The sequence below is a fragment of the Argiope bruennichi genome, chromosome 6, assembly GCF_947563725.1.
Source record: "Argiope bruennichi chromosome 6, qqArgBrue1.1, whole genome shotgun sequence".
In the NCBI taxonomy this organism is placed as follows: domain Eukaryota; kingdom Metazoa; phylum Arthropoda; class Arachnida; order Araneae; family Araneidae; genus Argiope; species Argiope bruennichi.
Window position 1 is genome coordinate 40982169 of NC_079156.1, and position 12164 is coordinate 40994332.

The window sequence follows — 12164 nt, forward strand, 5'->3', positions numbered from 1 at the left end:
ATAATCTGAAAAAAAAATCAGCAAATTAGTTGGAAATCGGTGTTTGGAATGCAATCGGATGCCTTGAATTCGACAGCGTCCTTTAACATTTTTTAGTTTAAACTTCATTCCCACAACGCCATCAAATTGTCAAACATTAACGCTGTGTTATTTTAATTATCTTACATTTGCTTTATTCATTGTGTACATAAACCTTTCTAATGGAGACCAGTCCCAGAATATCATAGTGGCACAAAATTTTTTTATTTCTGGTTCGTATATCGTTTTTCGAGGTATTATTTCTTTTTTATTATTTTTTTGATATTAAACAGAACTGTTCTTCTATAGCTTTCAACAAAGGAAGAAAATAACTTGATTAAATATATGTTAAAACAGTGAAAGGATTTTGAATTTCAGGTCAAAATAATGTTTTGCTGGAAATAAGATTTAAAAAAAATACTTTTTAAAAATTGTCAAAATTCAGAAAAAAATTACATGATTGTTAAATTGGTATTCATTAAAAAGACAATTTTTTAAATTTTTAAACGGCGCAAACTTAATTTTTGTATAATATTTTCAGAAATTATCGCTGAAAATTATTTAAATTCAGCATAACTGCTTCCGCTTCTGCATGTCTTCTGCATATATATTCTGCATATGCATATGTCATCCTTTAAATATATATATATGTATGTGTGTGTGTGTGTGTGTGTGTGTAATGATATTTTAAAATATAATTTAAATTTAATGAATTTCCTAATTTTTAGCTCAATTTAGAATATAAACTTCATTCTAAAATATTCTCTTATTTCCTGATCCCATTGCACTTTTTCTATTTAATTAATGCACCAGAAAGCTCTGTAAAAGTGCTTTCGTCAGCGGTTCCCATGCTCCGAGTGAAGGGATAAAATATTGCTGACCTAAACAAATTCTTCTAAAAGATTCTTATGATTCCCTTGCCTGTGGTCGACACGTGTAGGAAATCCCTATCAAAATCTCATGGTATATAAGAATTATGAAAATTATTTTCCCTTTTACGCTAATCTGTACTTGTGCCGTGTTATGAGCGGACGTGTTTTAATAAATAACCATGCTGGTTGTGCCTCCCGGGATGGAAATGAAACGAAGTTAAAAATTCAAAGTGTCATTTCTGTCTTCTAATACGACTCTCTCTCTATATATAATATACCAAATTTCGTATCTATAATATAACAATAGAGCACTTTTTATTTATAATAGTGTAATTAGATGCAAAAATCGATTTATCTTATCAGTTAGGAGTAACAGTCATTTTCGAATTTTGTTTATTTTAATGCAGAAAAAAAAGTCTCCAAAAGTCCAAATTGGTGACTTCAATCTTTTATTTCAAAAGTACGATATTTAGGATAAAGCAATTCGATCATTTACTAAGATTATGTTTTGAGCCAAATATTTTTTTTTTAAAGAGCCTATATTCTGAGACTTGAATTTGTATATAAGTGAGGGGGGGGGGGGAAATCTAAAGTTTTTAAAGAAACTACATCATTTCTGTTCTCTTTTTTTGTCTCTCAGCTCTTATTGTTGAATGTAAATATTAATATAAATACAAATATTCATATACGAAATATAGAGGAATCGTCTGTCGAAATTTTCAAACAAGATTTTGACGAATCTTCAATCCTCCCTAAGTTCGAAAAACACATTTTTGGCATGTTTGTCTGGGTACACGATAATTCCACGCCGATTTGAGCTAAATGGTAGAAATTTTGTATATGAAAATACTACCAAATTGGTAGATTTCTTTATGATTTTGAACGAAATCCGTTGACAGGAATATTTGTTCAGGTAAAAATTAACTCTATACATATAAAATGCAAAGAGGTAAGTAAATAAAATTTGATACACGTGTTTAGCATCTAAAATATAAATTCTTATCAAATTTTGAACCGAATCTGTCAAAGGGTTGACCATCTGTCGATCTATACATTCGTATGTATGTAAACGTAATAAAAATAATGAAATTTGGTATGTTATCTTGTGATTATGGTTACAGTTCCATCTCTGTTGGTGGTAACTGTATGCGATGTGAGTTTCAATATTAAAACAAGTAAAATATAACTGTTCTAGATTTCTTGTCAGTTCAAAATAGAGAATGATAGTGCAAGACCGAATTATGCCCTCTAGGGACCCTTAGAGAGTCGAAACCTTGGGGCCGGTGTTTGATCCTCCCCTACTTCCAAAGCCAGATATATTTTTATTTATTTTAATCTTATCTAAATTTAAGCAGTTTTAAGTAGCAAATTTTGATAAATTTAGTTAGCAAAATATCAAAGTGAGAATCGCTTTCAAAAAATTTGGTTTCAAATATTGAGTATAAAAATGCAAAGTTAAAATTTAAATGTAATTTTATGCACAATTGTAACTTTTATTTAATTTTAATTAATTAAAATTTTTAACGCAATATAAATTCTTTTTAATTACAGGATCGAACATATTTTTAAATCACAAAACAACATATTTTATTTATAATGTAAAACTTAATAGAAAAATCTATAAAAATAATTTATTCGGAATGTTGCTAAAATAATGTTCTAAAATTTAAATGATATTTGATTTTAGTTTGTAATAAACTAGGAGTGAGTGGGGTCTGTTAATTCAATAAGTACAAAATTTAATTACAGTCAAAAAATCTTGAAGTTTTGAGGCTCCCCCGTTCCAAAGTTGCTGGTCCCCCTTGACAGTTACTTACTTTGCCAATTTAATTATCCGGCTCTGAAACGATGACAGGAGCATTTAATAGCAACCTTCGTAATCTCAGAGTTAATAAAAAAAATAACCATCGCAGCAATAAGTAGTTGTCAATGTTCTTCTTAATGAAACTTTATTATAAACTAGTAGCCCCATGCGAGCAGCTTTAATCGTTTTTTATAATGTACTGTAATTTATATTAAGGCTTTTGCAAAATTGTTGGATATAAAAACTGTGCTATTTTATTATCTTCGTTAAATTTTGATTATCGTGTACATGAATATTTCTAATGAAGACGAATCCCATGACGTCATAGCTTTATTATGAATGTAAATGTCCGATTCATCTATCTTCTAAATTTTGCTATATTGTAACTTCAGTTTCGCAAATGCTCAGATATTAAACAGAATCCTTCTTCTTCAGCTTTCATCACTGGGTAAATATAACATGACTAAATATTTGACGAAACATTGAAAACGTTTTGAATTTCTGGACAACAATGCAGTATACTGTTGGATATTAGATAAAAAAAAGTTCTCTTAATATATTGCCTAAATTCGGGAAACATTTGCACGACTCTAAAATTTGGAAGAGTAAAGAAGATAATTTTTTAAGTTTTGGAATGTAAAATTGATCGTTGTGAAATAATATTTTCCGAAGTTATCGTGGAAAAACAGAAAAAAAAAATGATTTTTAATTGGTTCAAATTCTTTAAAAGAATCGTTATAAAGTGTATATTACTACTCGTTAAGACTTATATGTACCAAATTTGGTACATTAGGTCAAATGGTCTGATCTATAGAGAGCCAACGCTCGTGCACGCATGCACACACACACACACACACACACACACACACACACACACACACACACACACACACACACACACACACACACACACACACACACACTTTCATTATTAGTAAAAGATGAAAGTAGACAAACAATAACAATTATTGGAAAGTTTTTATTCACATTTTACAGTACACAAATGCATAAAGTTCTTTTCTTAAACTTAACAAACACCTAAAATAAAATTCTAAATTAAGAAGTAATTATCTTACACAAGTCTCTTGTATTAATCAGTGCATGCATATACGGTGGAAAAATAAGAGAAAAAAATGTAAATGACGACAGTGTAAGCATCAATTCACGTAACATCTGAAACAACAGCCTAAGATGCATTTCACACAGTTTATTTACATTTACAATCAGAAGATAGAAGAAAAATCATGAAAATCCTATCTACAGCTAATTCGGTTTGAAAATCATTGCACAGCTTCTCCAAAAATAAAAATATTATTGTTCCTCAAATGCTTAGGTTTGTATGAAAAGGGAAAAAAAAACATTATTTACAGAAAAAAATCGCAGAAAAGTTTACATACAACAATGCACAACAAGAATAAATTCTCCAGAGATTAGCATTTTTTTCACCTATTAATAGCTTTTTATAAACTCTCTGATAATTCCTCTTCTTGGTATACTTGGCTTAAAGCTAAAGCTTGAGGCATTTGGACTTTCTTGTCACTACATCAGTTACTCAGATAATAAATAATATTTTACAATAATATTATTTATGCAACAACCGACCTTAGAATTGGCCGTGTGCCAAATCTGGTCAGTGCCTACAGCAGCCCATTCATCGCTAATTCAATGACAGGAATCTTTCATTTTCTTCTTCATTGCACATGTATTGAGATGGTGAGCGAATTTTGATGCTTTTAAGGCTATTTCTACGCAATTCATTGATTCCTTTTCTGCCTGTGATTTTTTAAAATAATTATTCGTTGTTGAGCGAACTCTTAAAGTGTAAAAAATAACCAATCGGTTTTAAAATGAAACAAAAAGAAGCTTTTAAAATAATTTCATGAGTGCTGCAGTTCTACAGCCCGAATGAGCCATTGCTTCTTTTTATAATATCGAACACAATAACGTGCATCATGTTTTATTTTTTGAGAAATTGATATCAAAATGTAATAAATGATTTGATGAATTTTAATTTACTTTTAAAACAATAGCGACAATCTGGTATATCAAAGTGCTTATGAAACCGCAAAATATAAAGCTGGCAATAATACTATATCACAAATTTCAAATCCCGAAATGCAAAAATTATGATATAAGAACACAACTTTCCTATGCATCTAGGTGGAATTTTTTAAAATTTTTTTTCTCTAAGATGAAAGTGACCGATCATTTAAATTCAATACCTAGAGCTTCATTTTGGAAAATTCATTGTCTCATTTCGATGCAATACTACATTAAATAACTGAAATAGAGTAGAGATCATCTGTTTTTGGCATCGGTGCGAAACAAAACACATAAATTAAAATGACAATTAAAGCAAGATATGTCAAAATTACATTTATAACAACTATAATGAAGCATATATTCTTGTCATAGTTCATACTTCGCATTCATACTTAGCAAATATACATCATATATGAGTTTATACATCAAAATACTATAAGTAAAAATTCTTTTTGGTCTAACAGTGAGTCTCCGTAGATATTAGTTTTAATACCAGAAGACAAACAAATGAAATAACACTAATACTTGTTTCAGTTTTTTTTTTGTATAAGCAACGTTTTATACTGTATTCATAAATATTCAACGCACTCATATATCCAATACATCAGTTAATCGCAATCTTCATTATTTTGAATTTCAAAATTGAGTTATTTTTAGATGAAATTCAGAACTTGTCGCCTATCTCTTCCTAGCTATGCAATGTAAATATCATGACAGTTAATAGCCATCTATAATGTCCAACAAGAGACTGAATAGTCATCATGGCTATATTTTATATAACTAAACCCAAACTGGTGCTGTATAAATAGTTTTGAATCCACAAAGAAGTAGTTCCCAACTCTTTTCAATTTATAGGTGATTAAATATACCTGTATCAAGGTCAATCAAATGTGCATGACTTATATTATTGAGGCATATTTAAGTCAAGTGCACCATTAAATTGAAATTCCGCATTTACTGCTTGTAGCATTACATCACTTCACAACATAGATGCTTGATCCGCTGTGGCATTCACCACGTGACTATGACGTCACACAATTATTTCGATTGAGGGCATCGAAGAAACGTTAAACGTTCAAGTGTCGATAAACAAAGAATTTACACTACACGTGAAAGAATAGCACATTTAAGTTGTTTGTAATATTACGAATCGGTTACGTTGTGAAGTCGCTGCACTTAACTAAGCTAATTTTTTGTACTTTTTTTGTAAATGGGAAAGCCGGCTTCTTCAGTCGTTTTTTCAATCCATTCTACATAAAGAGGAACGTTAGTATAGATTCCTGGCAAATTCGGCTGAGCACACTTGATTCCCCAGCTGACCACGCCTGCTACAAACCAGTGGTCCTCAGTCTTGCAAACGAGTGGTCCACCACTGTCACCCTGAAAGAAGAATATAGAAAACGAAATGTTTAAAGCAACAGGAATAACTTATTGTTAACTGTTCAACAAATGTTGCGATGTCCTCCGACAGTTGGCCAGAAGAAATGAATCTCTCCCCTCCACTTCCACTGTAAGACTCTTGGTAAAGTAAAAAGGGTATGGAATTGCGATGCTGAAAGTGATTTATAATGGAATATTCTTGAAAATCGTCGTTGTTGAATGTTGCAGGAAAGAAAGGGGAATTGGTGGACATGTTTTCTTTGTAACTAAAATGTATTGTTGAGAATCTATAATATCGTTTTCTTGCCATGTTATGTTTTATGGTATGAAAAAGATTTGCAGTTGTTCTTAATGGAGATAAAGCTAAATGACCCTCTATTTTGAAAGGGGAACATTTCATGAACTGATAATATATAATATAAAAATGAATATTCTGAAAAATGCAAAAGTTATGCGCTATCTCTTTCAGAAATCGAGATCTGGAGCTTCTTCGGGAGAATTCCGTGTGATTTCTCTCCCTTCAGAGATTATTTAAACCAGAGGAGCAAATAGGAGATGAACCCTCTTTACAATTTAAAAAGCGAGTTGGTGAGATATAAATATCGAGAGCTTTTGGTAATGCTTAATGTAATTTGATGGGGTATAGGTATCTGCTTGTAATGGATATGGATGTCTTGGCTGTGTTTTTGTTACTTGTGTTTTGATGTTTTCCATTATTCAACATGTTAGACACCCGCTGGATGATTTCTGTAAACGCATATGCCTAATGCTCCTATATTAACGAAAAAAATATAAATAAAAAGGACAAACAAACAAATATTCTTTGATCTTTGACTGAGATAAGATAATTTAACACGGCTAACATTATCGACATCATCAAGATGTTAAATTGTAACAATTCCTGCAGCGGGGTAACGAGGTTAACTGGCGTTCGGAGCATAATGTGATTTCAGTAATACGGAAATACTTTGGTTTTATAATTTCTTAAATGCATATTAAATTTAAGATAAAAATTAAAAGATTATTCGGTAGGATCAAATTATGACTTAATGAATTCTGATAATATGAACAAATTAAAACGACTGTTTTACGTATTTTATTTTAAGGATAATTGTGATATCCTTTGTACTTCGAGTTTTCCGAAGTACAAATAAAGACTTTTACCAGAATTTATTTATATTTAAAATAAAGTTTCTGTCAATCATGATATAAAGTTTATTTTATTTTGTCTATTTTTATTATGTTATTATCTCCTTTATCATCATGAGAAAAAATGTTCTGTCTGCGACGTCTTTTTGAACTGTGGGATTGATTTCTTGTATTTTAGAATTAGAAAAAAAAAAAAAAAATATGATTTACCTGGCACGCGTCCTTCTGTCCTTCAGCAAATCCGGCACAGAGCATGGTGTCCGAGATGGTCACTTCCTGGGCAGAATACCACTCCTGGCAAGTATCGAAATTAACAATGGGAACCTCCACTTGATGAATCACTTTCTGATAATCAGCTTCTACGCACGCGGAAAAAAAAAGATTTTAAAAGAAAAATGACAGTAAGTTATAATATGCCTGAGATACCAATACAAATTAACTTGATAAATACGTAATGTAATAAACCCATTAGGAAATAAAATTTAGACGACACATTTTTTCATTACAAAATATATTTTTATTTAACACTTATAAAATTCAATAAAATAAATGCTCTTAAAAAAAAGAGAACACGTAAAAGTAGATAATGTAGAAGGAATTTTATTACTTTCTCAAGATAAAAAGGTCAGAATACGATGTAAAATCAAAATGAATGAATTGAAGGACTTTACCGTCGTCATGCTGCTGCTTTCCCCAGCCAATGACCGTGCAGGATTGCAACTCGGACACTGGCAGATTGTAGGGAGGAAGACAAATGGGCCTCAGGAACGAGTCGAACGTCACGTACTTGTCCAGCCGAATCAAAACGATATCGTTGCTGTAGAGGCTGACGGAGCTGAAATTCGAATGTCTTATGATCTGTGCCACCCCTCGACGCTGAGTGAAGGATGGATGAGAGGGTCTTCGAGTCATGCCCAGTTTTAAACTCCATCCGCTGGGATCACTTTGACTGAGGAAGGAGGAAGCGGAGGAATTATGTAAAATAGTTATCAGAAAGTATCTGTGCAAGTATAGTTAATGGTATCTAGGTACTTACGTATTATCGCAACCAGGTTGGCGCGATTTGTAAGTTTGGCGCGATGTTGGTTGGAGCGATTTGTAAGTTTGGCGCGATGTTGGTTGGAGCGATTTGTAAGGTTGGCGCGATTTGTAATCTAACCAGTTAGCAAAATAATTTCTTTACGAAAAATCACGTATAACCACGTGCCGTAAGTAGGGTCGCCAAATTTGGCGATTTATGCGAATTTTTGCCTGGTTGCGTTAATACGTAAGTACCGGTATCTATTTCTTAAATTTATTCAGACAATCAAACACGTAGAATTCAGAAAAAAAGGTCAGATTTTTACTTTCTCGTGTACGAAGTATAGAGCTAGTGTAGTCAAAAATTTCGAATTTGCCGTTTTGAAGAATCTACACGTTTTACACCCCCATAGGCTCGAAAAATACATTTTTGAAAAATGTCTGCCTATGTGTGGCAAAGATAACTAAAAAAAAAAAAAACGCTTTGAGACAAACGGATAAAATTTGCTACCCGGTTTTCAGATCAAATGTGTAGATTTCTATCAAATTTTGAGCAAACTTCGCTCAAAGAAAGTCCATTAGTCTGGATGTCCGAATAAAAGTTAACATAGATTTAATATCTATAGTGTAGACATTTCATCGAATTTTGAGCCAAATCTAACAAAGGGTTGATCATCTGGCAGTTCTATACTTTAAGAAAATGTAAACGTCTGAAAAACCTTAAGAATGCAATATCAAATTTGGTATGTGATTTTCCGATTACAAGTGTATTCTGTATCAAATTTTAGTTCCAGTAGGTTGAGAAAAAATGAATTTAAAACACAAATTCCGGGACTAATCGCCAAAGAACACAAGAAAGATTCAGTAAAAAGGCTAAATTCACGTAAAAGTTTAATATTCCGTACTTATTGTACTCCAATTCTAGGCAAGACAATATCGGGGAGAACACTTTTATTAGAGAGGTTTGAAGCGGTCACTCCCTCAGTTTTCTTCCTTTTTTGCTGTTGTGAGAGATCATTTACCAAAAAAAATACGGCCAGTAATTTTTAAAATACAATTCAAATTATCACAAGTAAAAATTTTTGGACGATTCCCAGGCAATTTTTTAAAAATTTTATTTCATTTGTATTCTTAAAAAAAAATTGTTGCATCGTTTTAAAGCTGACTCCAAAAGCTCTTGCAATTTCGGAAAGATATGCTTATTTATCCATCAGCCATCAATGAATAATTTAACTCATTAGTCATTGAATAATTAATTCAATATATCAGTCATGCAATGATTAATATAATCAATGAGCCATATGCAGCTTGATTTAATCATCCAATCATGCAATGGTGAAATAAAAATTAGTACAATCATCATTATTTTTTTGACAACAACATTCATTAAAGAAGGAACATACTTACTTTCCTGCACAATGTGCAGCAGACAGGACCCACCACTCCGAAATCAAGACACCGCCACAAAAGAAAACTTCATCCGGGCCGCCATGTAAAGCCACCAACCACGGCCATGCGCCAGGTTCCGATTCTTTGCCGCCAACAATTCGCCAAGACGGTTTCATACCACTCATAGCAATAGCAGATTTTCCGCACTCTGCAAGATGGGAAGTATGCTGAGAATGCAAATCATTATCAAGGCATCAAAATGCCACGAAATGTACTGAAATACTCACCAAAGTCTTGGCATTTTAAGTACACGTACACATTGTCTCCGCCGCAACCTTTGCTTCAAAAGAAAAGCGAATTTTAAACATTGCATTGAATGAGTTTGTATATATACGCAATAAGTAAAATACTAATCAGGCAAAATGATTGCGATTTATCGACAACTAAGTAGGGGAATATTTGTTAATGCTCAGAATTTTGTGCTGTTTCAGCGCTTAAATTTATATTTTGATGATAAAATTATATTTGTATCTGCTATTTTTCATTTTTGGCTTCTATCTTTGAGAAGACCGCAGTGGCCTTCAGTGGTCAGGTCTTCCGTCAGGGCCGGTGGGTTCCCTATTCCATTTAAGAATCGCCTTGTAAGCAGGTCTGATACATGTTAAATCCTTTGGGGCTAAATGCCCTACCACTAATGTAGTGCGTAAGTTAAAAATGTACCCAGGCATCATTCTCGCCATCTGACTGGGGTTCGAAATTATACGTCCTGAAATAGCTCTAATACTACTTCTAAACTGGACATTACTATGACTAACAGAAACTAAACTTGATCAAATGATAATCTTAAAAGATATGTACAACGAATTTTTTTAAAACTCTGTACCTATTTATCTTCCAAATGTATAAAATAGACAATACTACATACTTCTAAGGGATTAATGAATGATAACTTATATTTTACAAACTTAATAATCAAAAAAATAAATTCTAGAAAAGCCGACTGTTATCAACATTTTTTTTAATTAAATACCATGAAAGATATAAAAGTTCAGGATAATTTTTATGAAATAGGAAAGTGGAGAGAATAAACGCTCCCTATTATTATAAATTAACCTGTCTGTATTAGTGTCGAATCAGAAGATCTAATCGATCTGGCTTAAAATAAATAAACTAATTCCAGTAGGGTTTTATTACTGTGCCCAAATCTTTTTATATACTCCGAAATTTTTCTTTTGATTACAGTATTTCTATTGTTTAAATTCCAAAGAATACTACTTGTTCCTTATGTTATGTGCATCTTTCTCCATGTTTTTTTAATAAATGGTCTGATGGGATTAAGTTTCCACCAGTCCCTTCGTGGAAGTGAGTATCTACTTGCCATTAGTCATGTCGTGCCTTACATCCTAATGGGTAGGCAAGTGGAGTTGTATCAAATTACTCTTGAACTGCCCAAACCAAATTTGGTTGAGATAAATTAGCCTTCTAATATAAGTATCGTGTGCCCATTAAAAAGTTGTTCGAAAACATGTATATGAACTATTTTGTAATATATATTTCCAGTAAGATTTTAGAAATAATAAAACTGTCATATTCATTTCCTATTATGTGATTGTATAAGCCAATAACCTCCCGCCTCTTTAAAAAGCTCGAACATTAATTTACAAAGAGGATAACATCTTAATACCATTGGAAAAAAATTAACTTGATGAAATTATAATCTGAGAGTCATTTCAAGCTCAGTTTACCACGCATTTACAATATATGTAAATCATATTTTCTTAAAAAAATAAAATTTAATTCAAAAATAAATTTTTGAAACAATATCTGGTAGAATGATACTTACTGACTTCTTGAAAACAATGACTTCATCTGGGTTTTTACGTCGGGTCCAGCTGCTCCAACTGCCACTCTGTTGTCCACTGGGAAAGCTTCATCACGTAACCTGGTTTCTTTAACATTTCTGGAACAAGTTAAAAGCATCCATCGTCGTGTTTTAAAAAAATTGAATTAAAAAATATTTATGACAAGGACAGCGTTCACATTTTCCCAAACAATTTAAAATGTAACAACATTATTTGCAAAAAAGATCAGAAATGATAATCAACCCAGTGGAAATGGTCTCCCCAAAACTTTCTCGCATGCTCTCTAATAAATTTGTCATGCCAGAGAAAACCTTGTATGGCACTGGTGTACAATAGTTACGAAATATTAACTTTTGGCGGAAATTTAGAATTCCCACTGAATCTATCGTGTTATCCTTGGCGAGTTATTTGGCGATGAATCCCTGGCATAACATGCGAAAATCTAATTTGTGTTTTAGACACGTTTTCTCAACCGACATAAAATTGCACTTATAGTTCCAAAATCCCATACCGAATTTGATATATTTAAATCACTGCGTTATTGAGTTATCGATTTTATATATTTCTGAAAGTACAGACCGACAGACAATCAACCGTTTGTTTGATTTGGCTCAAAATTTGACAGAT

The 12164-nt window shown here is 32.1% G+C and overlaps 1 protein-coding gene across 3 annotated transcripts in view; it reads right to left on the reverse strand.

Moving 5' to 3' along the window:
- Positions 1-3659: 3659 nt before the first annotated feature.
- LOC129971495 (transmembrane protease serine 2-like) overlaps positions 3660-12164 on the reverse strand; it is a 121847-nt gene continuing 113342 nt past the window's right edge. For all 3 annotated transcript variants that reach the window (XM_056085322.1, XM_056085323.1, XM_056085321.1), the window contains exons 10-15: positions 11519-11635; positions 9963-10015; positions 9694-9883; positions 7938-8215; positions 7477-7625; positions 3660-6117 (exon numbers count right to left, since the gene is read on the reverse strand). In XM_056085322.1, coding sequence (XP_055941297.1) covers positions 5923-6117; positions 7477-7625; positions 7938-8215; positions 9694-9883; positions 9963-10015; positions 11519-11635 — 982 coding nt within the window. In that variant the 3' untranslated portion in view covers positions 3660-5922. The remainder of the gene's footprint in view (positions 6118-7476; positions 7626-7937; positions 8216-9693; positions 9884-9962; positions 10016-11518; positions 11636-12164) is intronic.